Raw genomic sequence first — 21,538 nt, 5'->3', positions numbered from 1 at the left:
TTTTCACCTCTCCTGTCCCCCCTCTCCCTTTCTCTCCTAACACATATTCCCTACCTTCTTAATCTTTTTTCTTTTTTTCACCCCCCCCAACCAGTCCCAGCAGTTGACTGCCCCCTCCTGAGCCTGGTTCTGCTGGAGGCTTCTGCCCATTAAAAGGCAGTTTTTCCTCCCCACTGTCGCCTAGTGCTTGCTCAGAGGGGATTGTTGGGGTTTTCTCTCCTCCTCCCTTCCCCCCTCCCCCCCTTACCCCTTCTCCCCCCCCCCTTCATTTATTTATTTGATTGTTTAAGTTTCCTTTTATGTTGTTTCTGTAGTTACTTGTTTTACTTTTTTCAACTTATGTAACAAAATAATAAACCAATTGAATTTATCCTTTGAGTATTTTTCATCTAATCTTTACAGAATTAAGCTCTGTCTTTTATTTGCTTGTTAAAACTCCATAAATGGTGAAGTAAAAACCTGGGATATGGTTTAAAACATTGAAAAAGACTAACCAACTAGTCTAAAACTAAGAAACACTTAAATATTACGTTAAATTGAAAACAGTTAAAAAGAGATATCCCTGTTCATAAATGTCATGTGATAATCTCATTGGCTTATGGAGTGATGATGACATCATCACTCCTGGAGGGAAAAAGAAGCACAAAAGTGGCAGGAAGACGAAGAAAAAACACGGCATAATGATACTTTTACGTTTTGAAATCTACAAAGGTTTGCACTGTGAGAATCAACTTGTGAGAACTGTGACTAATCTTCATGTGTGTGTGTAAAAAAATAAAAAAATAAAATGTATAAAGTGTGTGGCGAGGGGCTAGTTATTCTGAGAAACCCTGCTGCAATAAATGAGGGACCACTGTATATACTTTCTCTATGAGTCTCCAGGTGAAGGCACAGCCATGAAGTCGTCCACTAGACAGTCCCAGATGGCCGTCGCTACCTGGGGGATGATCTGGCACACCGTGGACACACCGACTCTGTAACTGAACGCGATGGTCCTGGAGGAGTCCCTGGTGTCAAGGAACCTGGACAAAATTGTTCAAAATTAATATTACGTGTACTGCAGTTGTAAAATACATTATTCAAACTCTAAAATACTTTTGTGATGTCAGATTTAAATTACAAAACATAAATCTTACATAAAACATTTTGTAATTATAAGGATAATTACATAATATATATTAGATATAATATAAAACAGTCAGTTCTGTTTTGTTTTAACTTTAACATATCATAATTTGATTGGTAGCAACTTTTACCACTACAGTGAGCCAATCACTCATAATTCCTAAACATGTCAATCAGGTAGGAATGAAGTAAGACATTAATAGAAATAAAGAGTTGTATGTAGCCCTTTCCTTGCATAAATCATTGTTAATATTTTTGAAAAATTAACCTGTGATAAGACAGCATATCAAGATAGAATATGCTGGATAGAACCATATAACTAAAGATGAACCAAACTGTTCACAATTTCATTTAACTCTCAGTTTTAAGAAAGGCTGGTGACCCCTGTTATAGAGTCTGACAGCTGCGGGGATTATATACAAATATTTAACTATACCAGAAATAAACCAGGTCTAAATACAAAAAACGGAGTGAGTATCACTACAAAGATCAACCCACAGTGGTCCTCATACCACAGTTTGATATCAGCAAACACCGAGAGCATACACTGATATGACACCACAGCCATGCTATCAATGCAAACACTGATAACATGGCATAAATCGAATTAAATCGGGACTTGATGAGACCGTTTGAGTACGGCTGGGCGATATGGCCTAAAATCCATATCGCAATATAATTTGAAGCATGGGCGGTAACAATATATATCACGATATAAGCCAAATAACTATATATGTAAGATTTAAATGTGCTGTTGCTCACAAGTAAAATGTGAAATAATCAGCAGCTTGTTTTGATTTAAATATTTATTTCCCACAATAAGTTCAACAGGGCAGATGTACTTAAAATGAGGCTTCAGTTTAGGCAAAATAAAGGCAAATATTACAAACTACACAAAAAGTAGCCGCTAAAGCCTTTAAGTTTCAAAGTAGAACAAACAAAACAGATTACTAAATTGTCGGTTCCACTTAGAAACAAAATATTAATTCTAAAAATAAATCTTAGTTTATTTTACAGAAGAAGAGACAAAATTGACTAACTTATAATATTGCTTTGGAAGCGCTGTCTGAGAGACATGTTTATGTTCAAGGAGTTGGTAACGAGGATCCATTACCTTAATTAGCTGCTTGAATCCTTCATTGTGGACCGTGTTTACTGGTAGCATGTCTTTAGCAAGACAGTAAGCTATGGCATTCGTTATGTTGCTATGTCTCTTAGCTTTTTTGTCATATGGTAAGACGCTGGAGAAAGCAGACTCAATTGACTGTTGCTGCTTCACAGGAATTCCCCTGGTTGTTTTCGATGACGAATTAGCGCTTTCAGTCAGAGATTGAGCGTGGGTGGTACTGCTTCAGGTGATAAAAAAGGTTTGTTGTATTTCCAGACTTTGTGCAAACATGCTTTCGGCACAATTTACAGTGCGCGTTACTCTGTTTTTTGTCAGAATTCAAATAGCCGAAAAACCTCCACACTACGGAACTTCTCTGGCCTTTCCTTTCGACAATCTCTCCGGCATTGGAACCGTCATCTGTGCTCTCTTCGGTAACTTGGTCACTTAGACTTTTCTCTAGTCGGAACACTCATTTTCTCCATTACCCGGCCTCACGGCGGCTGGCTGCTTCCCAAACAAATACACATGCGCGGCTTGGCACTTGAGCTGTACATAACAAGATACATGACGTGATGCTGCGGCTGTGATTGGTTCGGCTCTGCACTACTTAATTTGTATTGGCTATTCATTTTTTATAAGAGAGGAAGAGAGAGAAAGATGAGGTCTATCGCAATAATTTAATTTTTCTATCGAGAAAAAGGTATTTCGCAATACATATCGTTATTGTTCTATCGCCCAGCTCTAATCACTGATATATATTCTTTTCTTCTGTATAACGTATTTTCCACAAAAAAAATCCTTTAATTTTCTCAAAAATCGAGAATGTGCCTTATGTATGAATTCTGGTGACCTCGAACCGATTTCTGCGTGCTGTTTAAAAAACGTCAAGAAAATTTTTTTAGCACAACTTTGGTAAGCCGCACTGCTTGATGGATTGTCAGAGCATTACGGCTGCCGTAGTGAGGAGCTTCGCGGAGTAATCTGGGTCCAAAACTCCGTCCATTTCAGGTCCCAAAGTCAAACGAACACTAAGAGTTAAAAACGGTCTAAATTCTTTCATCTTTAATTAAATCCTCAGCGTTGCTGCTTTATCGGGTGTAACAATTACGTTTTACATCCATGAAAACAGAATTTATTAAATTTAACGGAGTTAGAAGTTAACAGGAAGTTAGCTCGCTAGTTTCCACCTAAACATTTCATACCATGTTCTGACAGAGACTTTTGAAACTAATGAAAACGTACAGCTCTGCTAACACTTCCAACATAAATGAAGACAGAAAACTAAACGGCAGTGGCGTTTGTAAGGTTACTGAAGTTGGATTACCTGCTATATAATGATGTGCTACGTGATTGCTAGCGACACAGCTATGTTAGCATAACATTAGCACAGTGAAGCTGGAGGATGAACGCCAACTTTTTTTCCACTCATTAAAAGTTAACGTGAGGGATTCTGGTGGTCAGGGACAAATGCAATTGCATAGCAGGATGCTATACACGGGCCAAACTTCAGTCAGGAGAACAACTGAGATTATTCATCCACAATACGAGGTTGGTTATTAATATACTGCAACAACATGGGAATAGAACAGCTGCGAGAGAATTCAACATTAATGAATCAATGTTACGGAAGTGGAGGAAGCGCAGTTTTTGGCTTTCCCCATATTTCAAAAGTGCTTCATCTCTTTGCTATGACTGTCGCCCGCCATAATTTGCAGATGATAATGGTTTTAGCCGCCGCTATGCTTTCGACCAAAACAGGCGCAGCTTGATGACATCATCAACATGCGCTATCGGATAGAGCGGTATAATCAAAATCTCTATTGTTGGCCAAATTTATATCGTTTCTATCAGATATTGTTTATATCGCCCACCCCTACTCGCCCTCAAACTGGGCGAGGGAAAGACGGTGGTACCTGTGATGTTTACAGAACTTTTATTTTGAAAGGATGAATGTAAGGCGGAAGGAGGATATAGAAAAAGGAGACAACAGAAAACGGTAGATGAACAAGTTAGCGCTGCAGACTGTGTTGCCGCTGCAAGCCTGAGAATTAAAGAATGGAACTGAGAAATACTGAAGGTGTCATCATTAATGTTTGAGGCATGCAAACATTACATTGGCGACGAGAGTAAAGGTTACAACCAAAGCAAGACGAAGGAAGTTGCCCTACCCGGAGCTTAGGAGACAAGAACATGGCTGCACACGCTACTTCACTTCCACCCTTCGACACGGACACCGACCTCGGTTCCGTCGGACCTCGCTGGACGAAATGGCTTCAGAGGTTTGAAAACCACACCACGGCAATGAATATTACTGGAGATGCGAGATTAAGAGCATTATTGCTGCATGTGCCTGGTGAAAAAGTGCATGACGTTTACGACACGTTAGCAACGGTTTGCGACAAGTACGCAGATACAAAACAGAAATTGTCAGCATACTTTGCGCCTAAGAAAAACATGCAGTATCAGATTTATCTATTCAGGAAAGTGGTGCAGGAATCAGGTGAAACGTTGGACAACTATCACACCAACCTTAGGATTCTAGCCAAAAACTGTGAGTTTGCAGACATGACTGCAGAAATCAAAACACAAATTATCCAAAGCTGTACATCATCACAGCTGCGTAGAAAAGCACTCAGAGAACCTGATTTAACATTGGATGATCTATTAAATCATGGGCGTGCATGTGAGTTGTCTGAATTGCAAGCTACAGGGATGGAAGCTGACAAGACAGCTGCAGTTAATAAAGTACAGCACAAAACAGGACGTGACACCACGGCTAGAAACAAATGGACACCCTCATGGCAGCCGAATAACCGCTGTCGAAACTGTGGAGGCAGATATCCTCATGAGCAAGGCTGCCCAGCCAAAGACAAAATCTGTAATTCTTGTGGCAAATACAATCATTTTGCAAAGCAATGTCGCTCAAAGAGAAAAGAGACACATTGTGGAAAGAAGTAGAAGAAAAACCTGCCACCGCAAACTGTTCATCAAGTAACAGATAGCGCTGCACACGTGGAGACAGGGCACACATCCAGCAGTGATGACGCTTATGTATATGTGGTGAACACAGCTCAACATCCTAAACTCCCACATACTGAAGTCAGAGTAATGGGCACCCAGATACCGGTGCTAATCCATTCTGGGGCCACTGCTAACTGCTTAACTGAAGCTACCTACAACAAACTGACACCACGTCCTACGTTGACTTCTACAGACATCAAGATTTACCCATACCACTCATCTACGTCTCTCCCTGTGTGTGGTGCATTCAGGTGCAGTGTGGAAAAACAAGACAAAACAGTTAGGTGTTCCTTCTTCGTCATTAAAGGAGGAGGTTTCAATATTTTTGAGTTTTGAAACCTCAAAAGCCTTGGGACTCCTCCATATTGTCACTGCAGTCTCTTCTCAGTCTCAACGTTCTGTTGCAGACAAGCTAGTAGAACAACACCCAGAACTTTTCCAGGGAATTGGAAAACTCAAAGATTTTCAAGTGAAACTGCACATAAACACAGATGTAAAATCAACCTGTCAACCACACAGACGTGTTCCTTTTCATTTACGTCAAAAAGTGGAGGACGAACTTCAGAAATTAGAAGCTGATGACATGATTGAAAAGGTTACGGGACCAACACCGTGGGTTTCACCCATTGTAACACTGCCAAAACCAAAGAATCCGGACGACGTACGGATATGTGTGGACATGAGACAAGCAAACACTGCAATCGAACGAGAACGTCACGACCACGATTGATGATGTAATCCATGAGCTGAATGGATCTACGGTGTTCTCAAAATTTGATCTCGGGGCAGGATACCACCAATTTGAATTACACCCTGACAGCCGCTACATTACGACGTTCACTACTCATCTGTGATTTCGGCGCAATAAAAGACTGAGCTTTGGAGTCTCTTCTGCAGCTGAAGTCTTCCAAAATGCTATTTATCAGACGCTGCAGACTGAACGGAGTCAAAAATCTCAGTGATGACATTATAGTCTTTGGCAGGGACCAGGCTGATCATGACAGCAATCTTTCTCTTTAAGTGACTATCAGAGTCAGGTCTTACTCTGAATCGAGAAAAGTGTGAATTTAATAAAACAAAACTTGAGTTTTTTGGTTTCATCCTCTCTGCAGGTGGCGTTTCAGCAGATCCTAAAAAGGTTGCAGCAGTTCAACACGCTCCCAACCCAAAAACACCTGCTGACATCAAAAGTCTCCTTGGCATGGCCAATTACTGCTCAAGGTTCATCAGAGACTTCTCATCGATCTCTGAGCCACTGCGCAGGCTCACACACAAGGCCACCCCTTGGACATGGGGTCAAGACCAAGAAACTGCGTTGCAGGCACTCAAGGTCAGTCTCACAAGCGACACGACGATGTCCTACTTCTATCCCAGCAGACAGACTGAACTGATTGTTGATGCTAGTCCAGTAGGACTGGGCGCCATCCTCTGTCAAAAAGATGAAAAGGGGATGAAGCACATTATTGCATATGCAAGCAGAGCACTGAGTGATGTGGAAACGAGATACTCGCAGACTGAGAAAGAAGCACTCGCCATTGTGTGCAGTTGCGAACAATTCCATTTGTATGTTTATGGACATCCATTCACACTGGTGACCGATCACAAGGCACTCAAAATCATCTGGAATAACCCAAGATCAAAACCACCTGCCAGAATAGAAAGATGGGGACTGAGACTTCAGCCATATAACTTCAGAGTGGAATACAGAAAAGGTGCTGATAATCCAGCTGACTTTATGTCACGTCATCCAGTGCCAACACAGGAGAATGAAAGTGCTCGTGCATGTAAGGTTGCAGAAGAGTATGTCAAGTTCTTCTCTTATCACTCCAAAAGCCATGACACTTCACGAGATAAAAACAGAGACTCTGAAAGACCAGGTTCTGCAGGAAGTCATCGGTCACATCAGGAACAACACGTGGCATCTAACAGATAAATCCCAGCATGCTGACATTTTGAAATCATTCAAACATGTTCAAAGTGAACTAACAGTAGCTGACTCATCTGACTTCATACTCAGAGGCACGAGGATAGTTATTCCAACTGTCCTACAAGAAAGAGCAATACAACTGGCACACGAAGGGCACCAGGGTATCGTCAAGACCAAAGCGCTGCTACGTACCAAAGTATAGTTCCCAGAGATTGATCGGAAAGCAGAATCTGCAGTTCAAAACTGTCTGCCATGCCAAGCTAGCACACCTGTCACACACACTGACCCTCTGCAGACGTCACCATTACCCGAAACGCCCTGGCACAGTGTCAGTGCAGACGTTTATGGACCGCTCCCTACGGGGGAATACCTGCTCGTTATCACAGACGAGTATTCTCGCTATCCAGTCGTTGAAAGTGTACGCTCAACATCAGCATCTTCTGTTATCCCAGTCATTGACAAAGTGTTCTCCATGTTTGGAATCCCAAGGACAGTAAAAACTGACAATGGTCCTCCTTTTAACAGTGAGGCTTTCTCACAGTTTGCAGACTACCTAGGATTTCATCATCGCAAAAATCACACCTTGTTGGCCTCAGGCGAACGCCATTGCTGAGAGATTTACAAGAACCCTATGCAAAGCACTGAGAGTTGCCGAGATGCAGGGCACACCATGGAGACAGCAACTAAACATCTTTCTTCGTGAGTACAGATCTACATCTCATTGCACAACAGCGAGCTCACCAGCTGAAATACTGTTTCAACGCCAGCTATACACCAAGCTCCCTTTCGTTAACACCACTCCACGGAAGTGTTCAGACGCTGAAGTGAGAGCAAGGGATGATAGTGCAAAGATCAAGATGAAGGTGATCGCAGATGCAACTCGTCGCGTCAGACTGGGTGACACAGTGCTGCATCGCCAACCCAAGCACAACAAATTATCCACACCATACAATGCAAAACCCTATAAAGTGACTAAAGTTAAGGGTTCTGAAATTACAGCTACAAGGGATGGACACTCAATTGTCAGCAATGCCTCATTCTTCAAGAAAATCAGACATGGACTTGAAGATGCCCCACCTGGACAACATGTCGACCCCGCCTTGACAGACAAGCCCAGATACCCAGTCAGATCAAACAGACGCGTACCTATGCATCTGTCTGATTACATCAGATCTAAGACTTGAATATCTGAGTGACCCGTTAAAGGTTACGCTGCGTGTAACATGTTTGTTGTTCCTGAATCTAACACTGTAACCAGTATTCTAGTGTTGAATGTTGATAGTGATTAGTCAGAGATCTGCGCAAATGCAGTGCTGTTTAAGTGATGTTTAGGTGTGGAGAAACTCAAGTAATAAGAACGTTCAGTAATTTTATTAGGTGTTGTTATCATAGGTTCAGATTAATAATTCACCTCACTGAGTACCTACGTTTGTTAAAGAAAAAAAAAAGGAGGTGATTGTGATGTTTACAGAACTTTTATTTTGAAAGGTCGAATGTAAGGCAGAAGGAGGATATAGAAAAAGGAGACAACAGAAAACGGTAGATGAACAAGTTAGCGCTGCAGACTGTGTTGCCGCTGCAAGCCTGAGAATTAAAGAATGGAACTGAGAAAGACTGAAGGTGTCATCATTAATGTTTGAGGCATGCAAACATAACAGTACCGCTGAAAGCGGCCGTCATCCAGGCGCAGCTCCTGGAGCAAATGGTGAAAACTCCAAAAAAACTTTAAAAAAAAACAAAAAAACAAAAAAAAACACATCCCCATTTTAAAATGTCATGTGACAATCTGATTGGCTTACGGAATGATGATGTCACAAGATGTGACATCATTAATACCTTTGATCCTTTGAAGTTCTGAAGTCTATAAATAGGGATCAGAAGCAGCAATTTTAAAACAGTTTGTTCGCAGACTTCACACGTTCAACACGAGATACATTTGCAAATATTTCTAAGCCTTTTCAGAGTCACTGTGCACAGGCTCCAACATGGGACGAAAACGCCGACAAAGAAAAATAAATAATGCTGCCTCTCCTTCGTGGTCTGGCCAGCCAATCTCTTCAGGAGAAATAACCATGGATGTTGTCTTATCAATCCAAAGGGCATTACAGGAAAGTCAGAAGGAAAACTCTGACCTCCATGACAAAGTTAAACAAATTGAAGAAGAGAAGCTTCAACTAGAGGAGAAGTGCAGACAATTGGAAGCACGAAATAAAGACCTGGAAGGAAAACAGCAACGGCAGCCTGATATAAAAATTATCAATGAGGGAATGAAGTTTGGTCAAGGACGAAAGAATTTTTTTTCCCGTATTTTTTCATCGGGAACACAGAGTGCTGAATTAAAAGAAACATCTGCCCAGCTTCAAGGAAAGAAAGCTACTATTGAGGAGATACAGATACTTCAAGGAAAGCTCGATGAAGCTGAGAAAACAATTGAAAAAATCCGCCAACAGAAGACTGAACAGGAAGTACAAATGGAGCACAAACTGAAAGAGCTTCTTGAAGAAAAAAAGCAACAGGAAGAAGAAAAACGTATTATCCAGGACTTTGAGAGAAGGAATCTAGAACTGCGAGAATTTTGTAATGAAATGATGGAAAAAACATCTGAACTGGAAAGAAAAAAGACAATGCGACTGCAGCGCAAACTCAAAGACATGAGGGAAATGTGCGTAGATCTGGCAGTCAGGTTTGGTGAAACAGAGTTCAAAAATATAGAGCTTCTTGAAGAAAAAGAGAAACAGGAAGAAGAAAAACGTATTCTCCAGGATTTTGAGAGAAGGAATCTAGAACTGCGAGAATTTTGTAATGAAATGAGGGAAAAAACACCTGAACTGGAAAGAGAAACAGAAATACCAATGGAGGACAAACTCAAAGCCATGAGGGAAATGTACGTAGAGCTGAAAGTCAGGTTTGATGAAACAGAGTGCAAAAATAAAGAGCTTCTTGAAGAAAAAGAGAAACAGGAAGAAGAAAAACGTATTCTCCAGGACTTTGAGAGAAGGAATCTAGAACTGCGAGAATTTTGTAATGAAATGAGGGAGAAAACACCTGACCTGGAAAGAGAAAAGGAAATACTGGAAAGACAATGTTCAGAGATGCAGTGTACGATCGATGGAATGAGGAAAGAACACTCAGAGCTCATGAATGAGATGTTGTTGAGGGTCAGTGACTTGAAGGGCCAAATAAGTGAAATGCAGGCACAAAAGCAACAACAAGAGAAAAAATATGAATACCTGCTGCTTATGCATCAAGTATTCAAGAGAAAAATTGACCTGATAGAAGAGATGTACAAGAAAAAACAAGAGAGAAATACAGACATGTGCAAGGCAAATCCAATGGAGGAGGCAACATACAAAGACCCGGAAGAAAAGCCTAGAAAAGAACAAGCAGGATTAAAAGAAATGGAGCAAAGATGCAAGCAACTCGAGGAGCAAAATGCAGAAACAAACGATCAGTTGAGAACCCTTATCCTGGAGAAAAAAGCGCTCATGGAAAAATACCTGGAAATGAAGAAAAGAGGCGTCTGCTGGTTATTCAGATGATTTAGCCTCGTCCTCCTCCACCTGTAATCCATCTTAATTTTCACCTAACCTTGTCCCCCCTCTCCCTTTCTCTCCTAACACATATTCCCTACCTTCTTAATCTTTTTTCTTTTTTTCCACCCTCACCCTCTCCCCCAACCAGTCCCAGCAGTTGACTGCCCCCTCCTGAGCCTGGTTCTGCTGGAGGCTTCTGCCCGTTAAAAGGCAGTTTTTCCTCCCCACTGTCGCCTAGTGCTTGCTCAGAGGGGATTGTTGGGGTTTTCTCTCCTCCTCCCTTCCCCCCTCCCCCCCTTACCCCTTCTCCCCCCCCCCCCTTATTTTATTTTTTTGATTGTTTAAGTTTCCTTTTATGTTGTTTCTGTAGTTACTTGTTTTACTTTTTTCAACTTATGTAACAAAATAATAAACCAATTGAATTTATCCTTTGAGTATTTTTCATCTAATCTTTACAGAATTAAGCTCTGTCTTTTATGTGCTTGTTAAAACTCCATAAATGGTGAAGTAAAAACCTGGGATATGGTTTAAAACATTGAAAAAGACTAACCAACTAGTCTAAAACTAAGAAACACTTAAATATTACATTAAATTGAAAAGTCCCAGATGGCCGTCGCTACCTGGGGGATGATCTGGCACACCGTGGACACACCGACTCTGTAACTGAACGCGATGGTCCTAGAGGAGTCCCTGGTGTCAAGGAACCTGGACAAAATTGTTCAAAATTAGTATTATGTGTACTGCAGTTACAAAATTACAAAAAATTACAAAATATTCAAACTCCAAAATACTTTTGTGATGTCAGATTTAAATTACAAAACATAAATCTTACATAAAACATTTTGTAATTATAAGGATAATTACATAATATAAATTAGATATAATATAAAACAGTCAGTTCTGTTTTGTTTTAACTTTAACATATCATAATTTGATTGGTAGCAACTTTTACCACTACAGTGAGCCAATCACTCATAATTCCTAAACATGTCAATCAGGTAGGAATGAAGTAAGACATTAATAGAAATAAAGAGTTGTATGTAGCCCTTTCCTTGCATAAATCATTGTTAATATTTTTGAAAAATTAGCCTGTGATAAGACAGCATATCAAGATAGAATATGCTGGATAGAACCATATAACTAAAGATGAACCAAACTGTTCACAGTTTTATCTAACTCTCAGTTTTAAGAAAGGCTGGTGACCCCTGTTATAGAGTCTGACAGCTGCTGGGATTATATACAAATATTCAACTATACCAGAAATAAACCAGGTCTAAATAAAAAAAAGGAGTGAGTATCACTACAAAGATTAACCCACAGTGGTCCTCATACCACAGTTTGATATCAGCAAACACCGAGAGCATACACTGATATGACACCACAGCCATGCTATCAATGCAAACACTGATAACACGGCATAAATCGAATTAAATCGGGACTTGATGAGACCTTTTGAGTAGGGCTGGGCGATATGGCCTAAAATCCATATCGCAATATAATTTGAAGTATGTGCGGTAACGATATACATCACGATATAAGCCAAATAACTATATATGTAAGATTTAAATGTGCTGTTGCTCACAAGTAAAATGTGAAATAATCAGCAGCTTGTTTTGATTTAAATATTTATTTCCCATAATAAGTTCAACAGGGCAGATGTACTTAAAATGAGGCTTCAGTTTAGGCAAAATAAAGGCAAATATTACAAACTACACAAAAAGTAGCCGCTAAAGCCTTTAAGTTTCAAAATAGAACAAACAAAACAGACTACTAAATTGTCAGTTCCACTTAGAAACAAAATATTAATTCTAAAAATAAATCTTAGTTTATTTTACAGAAGAAGAGACAAAATTGACTAACTTATAATGTTGCTTTGGAAGCGCTGTCTGAGAGACATGTTTATGTTCAAGGAGTTGGTAACGAGGATCCATTACCTTAATTAGCTGCTTGAATCCTTCATTGTGGACCGTGTTTATTGGTAGCATGTCTTTAGCAAGACAGTAAGCTATGGCATTCGTTATGTTGCTATGTCTCTTAGCTTTTTTGTCATATGGTAAGACGCTGGAGAAAGCAGACTCAATTGACTGTTGCTGCTTCACAGGGATTCCCCTGGTTGTTTTCGACGACAATTTACAGTGCGCGTTACTCTGTTTTTTGTCAGACTTCAAATAGCCGAAAAACCTCCACACTACGGAACTTCTCTGGTCTTTCCTTTCGACAATCTCTCTGGCATTGGAGCCGTCATCTGTGCTCTCTTCGGTAACTTGGTCACCTAGACTTTTCTCTAGTCGGAACACTCATTTTCTCCATTACCCGGCCGCACGGCGGCGGGCTGCTTCCCAAACAAATACACATGCGCGGCTTGGCACTTGAGCTGTACGTAACAAGTTACGTGACGTGACGCTGCGGCTGTGATTGGTTAAGCTCTGCACTACTTAATTTGTATTGGCTATTCGTTTTTATAAGAGAGGAAGAGAGAGAGAGATGAGGTCTATCGCGATAGTTTAATTTTTCTATCGAGAAAAAGGTATTTCGCAATACATATCGTTATTGTTCTATCGCCCAGCTCTAATCACTGATATATATTCTTTTCTTCTGTATAACGTATTTTCCACACAAAAAAATCCTTTAATTTTCTCAAAAATCGAGAGTGTGCCTTATGTATGAATTCTGGTGACCTCGAACCGATTTCTGCGTGCAAAAATTGTTTAAAAAACGTTAAAAAAATGTTTTAGCACAACTTTGGTAAGCCGCACTGCTTGATGGATTGTCAGAGCATTACGGCTGCTGTAGTGAGGAGCTTCGCGGAGTAATCTAGGTCCAAAACTCCGTCCATTTCAGGTCCCAAAGTCAAACGAACACTAAGAGTTAAAAACGGTCTAAATTCTTTCATCTTTAATTAAATCATCAGCGTTGCTGCTTTATCTGGTGTAACAATTACATTTTACATCCATGAAAACAGAATTTATTAAATTTAACGGAGTTAGAAGTTAACAAGAAGTTAGCTCGCTAGTTTCCACCTTTCATACCATGTTCTGACAGAGACTTTTGAAACTAATTAAAACGTACAGCTCTGCTACCACTTCCAACATAAATGAAGACAGAAAACTAAACAGCAGTGGTGTTTGCAGGGTTACTGAAGTTGGATTACCTGGTATATAATGATGTGCTACGTGATTGCTAGCGACACAGCTATGTTAGCATAACATTAGCACAGTGAAGCTGAAGGATGAACGCCAACTTTTTTCCACTCAATAAAAGTTAACGTGACTGATTCTGGTGGTCAGGGACAAATGCAATTGCATAGCAGGATGCTATACACGGGCCAAACTTCAGTCAGGATAACAACTGAGATTATTCATCCACAATACGAGGTTAGTTATTAATATACTGAGAGTAAGTAAGTAAAGTAAGTAAAATTTATTTATATAGCGCTTTTCACAGATAAAAATCACAAAGTGCTTTACAACACAGGAAATGGGAATATAAAAACAATATAACAGTAAATAAAAGAATGAAAAACAATAAAACTATAAAAACAGCATAAGAAGAAATTAATCAAATGCTTTTCTAAATAAAAATGTCTTCAGCTTTTTCTTAAAAGAATCAATGGAGTCCGTGCAGCGAAGAGACAGTGGGAGAGAATTCCACAACCGTGGTGCCGCAGTCTGAAAGGCCCGATCACCACGAGTTTTAAAACGAGTGCGCGGTACCACCAGCAGTCTCTGATCTAATGACCTTAAAGCCCGAGAAGATGTATGTGGTTTCAGCCGGTCAGATAAATATTGAGGAGCCTGACCATGTAGGGCCCTAAAGGTTAGAAGTAAAATTTTAAAATGAAACCTAAAATTTACAGGCAACCAGTGAAGGGAGGCCAAGACTGGAGTGATATGTGATCTTCTCTTTGTGCCTGTTAAGAGACGTGCTGCAGCAATCTGCACAGTCTGAAGATGATTTAAGGCTGATTTGTTAAAACAAGTAAAAAGGCCATTACAATAGTCTAAACGAGAAGAAATAAAAGCATGAATAATCATCTCAGGTTCAAGCTTTGATACCATTAGTCTGAGTTTAGAGATATTCCGTAAATGATAAAAACAGTTTCGGACCAGCTGCTCAGAGTGCTGCTCGAGCAACATGGAGCTGTCAAATATGACACCGAGATTTCTAAGGCTTGATTTTACAGAAGGGTCTAAGAAGCTGATATGCTGTCTAATTTCTGGGACCATGTGGTCTGGAGCAATAATTAGAGTTTCTGTTTTATCAGAGTTTAGTTGGAGAAAATTGTCATATAACCATTTGTTGATTTCTGTCAGGCAATTACTTAAATTAGACAATTTATAAAACTCAGACATTTTGAAGGAACAGTATAGTTGGATGTCGTCAGCATAGAGATGATAGGAGATATATTTATAGCGCTTAATAATTTGGCCTAGGGGAAATACATAAAGTAAAAAGAGAATTGGACCCAGGACAGATCCCTGAGGTACCCCACACGGCAAAACTGTTGATTGTGATGTGACATGATTCATGCAAACAGTAAAAGATCTCTCAGACAGATATGATATAAACCATTTTAAAACAACACCAGTAATCCCAAACAAGTTCTCGAGTCTGTTTATCATGATACTGTGATCTACAGTGTCAAAAGCAGAGCTGAGATCCAACAGGACTAGCACGAGCACTGTGTACTCTCCAGAGTCTGCTGCCATCAAGATATCACTAGATACTCTAAGTAAGGCCGTTTCAGTGGAATGCAATTTACGAAAACCAGACTGGAAAGTGTCCATAACAGCATTTTTATCCAGGAAATAGTTAAGTTGTTCTAGTACTACTTTTTCTAAAATTTTTCGATATAAAGGGCAATTTGGATATTGGCCTATAACTGTTAGGAAGAGATGGATCCAGCTGAGGTTTCTTTAATATTGGCTCAACAATAGCTTGTTTAAAGAAGCTGGGGACTGAGCCAGTATGAAGAGAAGTATTTATCATTTCCACAATACAGGGGCCAATTGAATCAAACACACTAGTGAAAAATGAAGATGGAAGGACATCAAGGGGGCTTGAAGTCTGTTTTATATGACAAAGCAGGCCTCTGATGTCTTGTAATGTAACAGGAGTAAAAGAGGAGCAAGTATCAGAGGAGAGCAAGTTGAAAGTTTGATATTTCCCCATATTTCAAAAGTGCTTCATCTCTTTGCTATGACTGTCGCCCGCCATAATTTGCAGATTTTAATGGTTTTAGCCGCCGCTATGCTTTCGACCAAAACAGGCGCAGCTTGATGACATCATCAACATGCGCTATCGGATAGAGCGGTATAGTCAAAATCTCTATCGTTGGCCAAATTTATATCGTTTCTGTCGTATATCATTTATATCGCCCACCCCTACTCGCCCTCAAACTGGGCGAGGGAAAGACGGTGGTACCTGTGATGTTTACAGAACTTTTATTTTGAAAGGTCGAATGTAAGGCGGAAGGAGGATATAGAAAAAGGAGACAACAGAAAACGGTAGATGAACAAATTAGCGCTGCAGACTGTGTTGCCACTGCAAGCCTGAGAATTAAAGAATGGAACTGAGAAATACTGAAGGTGTCATCATTAATGTTTGAGGCATGCAAACATTACATTGGCGACGAGAGTAAAGGTTACAACCAAAGCAAGACGAAGGAAGTTGCCCTACCCGGAGCTTAGGAGACAAGAACATGGCTGCACACGCTACTCCACTTCCACCCTTCGACACGGACATCGACCTCGGTTCCGTCGGACCTCGCTGGACGAAATGGCTTCAGAGGTTTGAAAACTACACCACGGCAATGAATATTACTGGAGATGCGAGATTAAGAGCATTATTGCTGCATGTGGCTGGTGAAAAAGTGCATTACGTTTACGACACGTTAGCAACGGTTGGCGACAAGTACGCAGATACAAAACAGAAATTGTCAGCATACTTTGCGCCTAAGAAAAACGTGCAGTATCAGATTTATCTATTCAGGAAAGCGGTGCAGGAATCAGGTGAAACGTTGGACAACTATCACACCAGGCTTAGGATTCTAGCCAAAAACTGTGAGTTTGCAGACATGACTGCAGAAATCAAAACACAAATTATCCAAAGCTGTACATCATCACAGCTGCGTAGAAAAGCACTCAGAGAACCCGATTTAACGTTGGATGATCTATTAAATCATGGGCGTGCATGTGAGCTGTCTGAATTGCAAGCTACAGGGATGGAAGCTGACAAGACAGCTGCAGTTAATAAAGTACAGCACAAAACAGGACGTGACACCACGGCTAGAAACAAATGGACACCCTCATGGCAGCCGAATAACCGCTGTGGAAACTGTGGAGGCAGATATCCTCATGAGCAAGGCTGCCCAGCCAAAGACAAAATCTGTCATTCTTGTGGCAAATACAATCATTTTGCAAAGCAATGTCGCTCAAAGAGAAAAGAGACACATTGTGGAAAGAAGTAGAAGAAAAATCTGCCACCGCAAACTGTTCATCAAGTAACAGATAGCGCTGCACACGTGGAGACAGGGCACACATCCAGCAGTGATGACGCTTATGTATATGTGGTGAACACAGCTCAACATCCTAAACTCCCACATACTGAAGTCAGAGTAATGGGCACCCAGATACCGGTGCTAATCGATTCTGGGGCCACTGCTAACTGCTTAACTGAAGCTACCTACAACAAACTGACACCACGTCCTACGTTGACTTCTACAAACATCAAGATTTACCCATACCACTCATCTACGTCTCTCCCTGTGTGTGGTGCATTCAGGTGCAGTGTGGAAAAACAAGACAAAACAGTTAGGTGTTCCTTCTTTGTCATTAAAGGAGGTGGTTTCAATATTTTGAGTTTTGAAACCTCAAAAGCCTTGGAACTCCTCCATATTGTCATTGCGGTCTCTTCTCAGTCTCAACGTTCTGTTGCAGACAAGCTAGTAGAACAACACCCAGAACTTTTCAAGGGAATTGGAAAACTCAGAGATTTTCAAGTGAAACTGCACATAAACACAGATGTAAAATCAACCTGTCAACCACACAGACGCAGGGCTCGCAAAATCACTAGCCCGACGTCCCGGGGCTAGTGATTTTTCCAGTTGGGCTACCAAAATCTATCTCTGCCCTGCCCGTCGGGCTATCATAGGAAGGAAAAATATATATCAATGCTTTTGCATTATTTTGGAAATGTAGCTGTGTAATTATGCCATTGGCATCGGTGAGCCAGAATTTGCGCTTGTTTTTTGCTTTCACTTTGCAATCGCGCGAACTGTGTATAGAGAGCGACAGTACTGATTGGTGAGTGACGATAATTTGCGCACCAATTCCTCTGACATCGTCTTATCAATCATTACCTTACTATGCAAACATGACAAGTGATATCTCCCGCAACAAGCTTAAACATGTGAGAGGTTGATTGCCCAGAGAATCGCTGAGCGTTATGTGAGTGCGTGTGTAAAAGCAGCAGGATATATATTTTGGTTCTGCTGAGCCAAATAAGACAGGTCAGGGTGAAGAAGTGACAGCCAAAGAAAAGCTTACTACAAAACGGAAAAGTTATGACAAATCAGACTATAAGGCAAAAAGAAAGTGCAGCTTTATGGTTTCATGGACAAAAGAATTTCTGTGGCTGCAATATGACGAGCTAAATAACCAGGGCTGCACATAAGTGGTCCGCAGGTGCGCATTCGCTGTCAAAATAAAAAACGTGCACAAGATAAGAAGTTGCAACGCGTGTTTGCGTACATAAGATTTTCTGGAGGAGGACAGACATTTGTTTAGAACTCTTAAAGATGTCGAAGAAGCTCCTTTAAGCAGTTACTTTGGTGTTCCTCCACCTCCAAAGAAATTTCAGAAGGAGTCCGAACCACAAAAAAAGCACGTATTCTCGGAAAAGTGGTTGCAGGAGGTGAGCTGGCTTCAAACAAATGAACGCACAGAGATGTGGTGTAGAATGCGCCGTGAAAATCCCACTCTAGCGGACAACAACACTGCCTTATATATGGAAGCAAACGCGCGTTGCAACTTCTTATCTGGTGTGTGTCTTTTATTTTGACAGCAAATGCGCACATGCGGACCACTTATGTGCACCCGTGTAAATAACATAATGTTCTGCCGGGTGTGTTGTTGGTTTTCCCTCGATTTCTGAGTCGACAAGCGCCTTTGTTACTGGGACCAGTCATTTTAAGAAAGGCCCCCATTAGAACCCATGAGAAATGCAAGAAATGCATTATTGCTCAGTCTGCAATACCTTTCCCAGAACAAACACCAATTGCAAATAACATACTAAAAATAAACCTGAAAAATCTGTTTAGAACAGCGTACTATGTTGGAAAGAGTGAACTACCACTGGCACAATTTAGCAGTCTTTGCAAACTTCAAAAAGCAAATGGCCTAGATCTTGGTTCCACTTGCCTCTTACCCGTGACTTCAGTGGAAATTTCAAATTCAGGATCTGACACAGACTGATTCATGTCCTACACAGTTCTTACAAGTTCATAGAAATTTCTGTTCAATTAGAACCAAGTATTTGAATTGATGATTGTATTTTTTATACAATATTATACTTTAATGTATAATATTGTAAAGGAAACAAAACATCAATCAAAAAATTGCTCTCTTTTTTATTCGGGCTACTTAAATTTATTTTGGGCTACCAAAAACTGAAGAGTCCCTGCCTGAAGGGCTACCAGGGATTTTGAAATTTTGCGAGCCCTGAGACGTGTTCCTTTTTATTTACGTCAAAAAGTGGAGAACGAACTTCAGAAATTAGAAGCTGATGACATGATTGAAAAGGTTACGGGACCAACACCGTGGGTTTCACCCATTGTAACACTGCCAAAACCAAAGAATCCGGACGACGTACGGATATGTGTGGACATGAGACAAGCAAACACTGCAATCGAACAAGAACGTCACGACCACGATTGATGATGTAATCCATGAGCTGAATGGATCTACGGTGTTCTCAAAATTTGATCTCGGGGCAGGATACCACCAATTTGAATTACACCCTGACAGCCGCTACATTACGATGTTCACTACTCATCTGTGATTTCGGCGCAATAAAAGACTGAGCTTTGGAGTCTCTTCTGCAGCTGAAGTCTTCCAAAATGCTATTTATCAGACGCTGCAAGGACTGAACGGAGTCAAAAATCTCAGTGATGACATTATAGTCTTTGGCAGGGACCAGGCTGATCATGACAGCAATCTTTCTCTTTAAGTGACTATCAGAGTCAGGTCTTACTCTGAATCGAGAAAAGTGTGAATTTAATAAAACAAAACTTGAGTTTTTTGGTTTCATCTTCTCTGCAGGTGGCGTTTCAGCAGATCCTAAAAAGGTTGCAGCAGTTCAACACGCTCCCAACCCAAAAACACCTGCTGACATCAAAAGTCTCCTTGGCATGGCCAATTACTGCTCAAGGTTCATCAGAGACCTCTCATCGATCTCTGAGCCACTGCGCAGGCTCACACACAAGGCCACCCCTTGGACATGGGGTCAAGACCAAGAAACTGCGTTGCAGGCACTCAAGGTCAGTCTCACAAGCGACACGACGATGTCCTACTTCTATCCCAGCAGACAGACTGAACTGATTGTTGATGCTAGTCCAGTAGGACTGGGCGCCATCCTCTGTCAAAAAGATGAAAAGGGGATGAAGCACATTATTGCATATGCAAGCAGAGCACTGAGTGATGTGGAAACGAGATACTCGCAGACTGAGAAAGAAGCACTCGCCATTGTGTGCAGTTGCGAACATTTCCATTTCTATGTTTATGGACATCCATTCACACTGGTGACCGATCACAAGGCACTCAAAATCATCTGGAATAACCCAAGATCAAAACCACCTGCCAGAATAGAAAGATGGGGACTGAGACTTCAGCCATATAACTTCAGAGTGGAATACAGAAAAGGTGCTGATAATCCAGCTGACTTTATGTCACGTCATCCAGTGCCAACACAGGAGAATGAAAGTGCTCGTGCATGTAAGGTTGCAGAAGAGTATGTCAAGTTCTTCTCTTATCACTCCAAAAGCCATGACACTTCACGAGATAAAAACAGAGACTCTGAAAGACCAGGTTCTGCAGGAAATCATCGGTCACATCAGGAACAACACGTGGCATCTAACAGATAAATCCCAGCATGCTGACATTTTGAAATCATTTAAACATGTTCAAAGTGAACTAACAGTAGCTGACTCATCTGACTTCATACTCAGAGGCACGAGGATAGTTATTCCAACTGTCCTACAAGAAAGAGCAATACAACTGGCACACGAAGGGCACCAGGGTATCGTCAAGACCAAAGCGCTGCCACGTACCAAAGTATGGTTCCCAGAGATCGATCGGAAAGCAGAATCTGCAGTTCAAAACTGTCTGCCATGCCAAGCTAGCACACCTGTCACACACACTGACCCTCTGCAGACGTCACCATTACCCGAAACGCCCTGGCACAGTGTCCGTGCAGACTTTTATGGACCGCTCCCTACGGGGGAATACCTGCTCGTTATCACAGACGAGTATTCTCGCTATCCAGTCGTTGAAAGTGTACGCTCAACATCAGCATCTTCTGTTATCCCAGTCATTGACAAAGTGTTCTCCATGTTTGGAATCCCAAGGACAGTAAAAACTGACTACCTAGGATTTCATCATCGCAAAAATCACACCTTGTTGGCCTCAGGCGAATGCCATTGCTGAGAGATTTACGAGAACCCTATGCAAAGCACTGAGAGTTGCCGAGATGCAGGGCACACCATGGAGACAGCAACTAAACATCTTTCTTCGTGAGTACAGATCTACACCTCATTGCACAACA

The 21,538-nt window shown here is 41.0% G+C and overlaps 1 protein-coding gene across 1 annotated transcript; it reads left to right on the top strand.

Moving 5' to 3' along the window:
* Positions 1-9,169: 9,169 nt before the first annotated feature.
* LOC148100795 (uncharacterized) lies at positions 9,170-10,723 on the top strand. Its single transcript, XM_087846779.1, has one exon. The coding sequence runs from the start codon at positions 9,170-9,172 to the stop codon at positions 10,721-10,723; it is 1,554 nt and encodes a 517-aa protein (XP_087702905.1).
* The last annotated feature ends 10,815 nt before the right edge of the window (positions 10,724-21,538 follow it).

This window comes from Neolamprologus brichardi, chromosome 10, assembly GCF_056152115.1.
Source record: "Neolamprologus brichardi isolate AB-2024 chromosome 10, ASM5615211v1, whole genome shotgun sequence".
Classification (NCBI taxonomy): Eukaryota; Metazoa; Chordata; class Actinopteri; order Cichliformes; family Cichlidae; genus Neolamprologus; species Neolamprologus brichardi.
The sequence above is the reverse complement of the archived record's forward strand: the minus strand, read 5'-3'. Positions and strand labels throughout refer to the sequence as shown.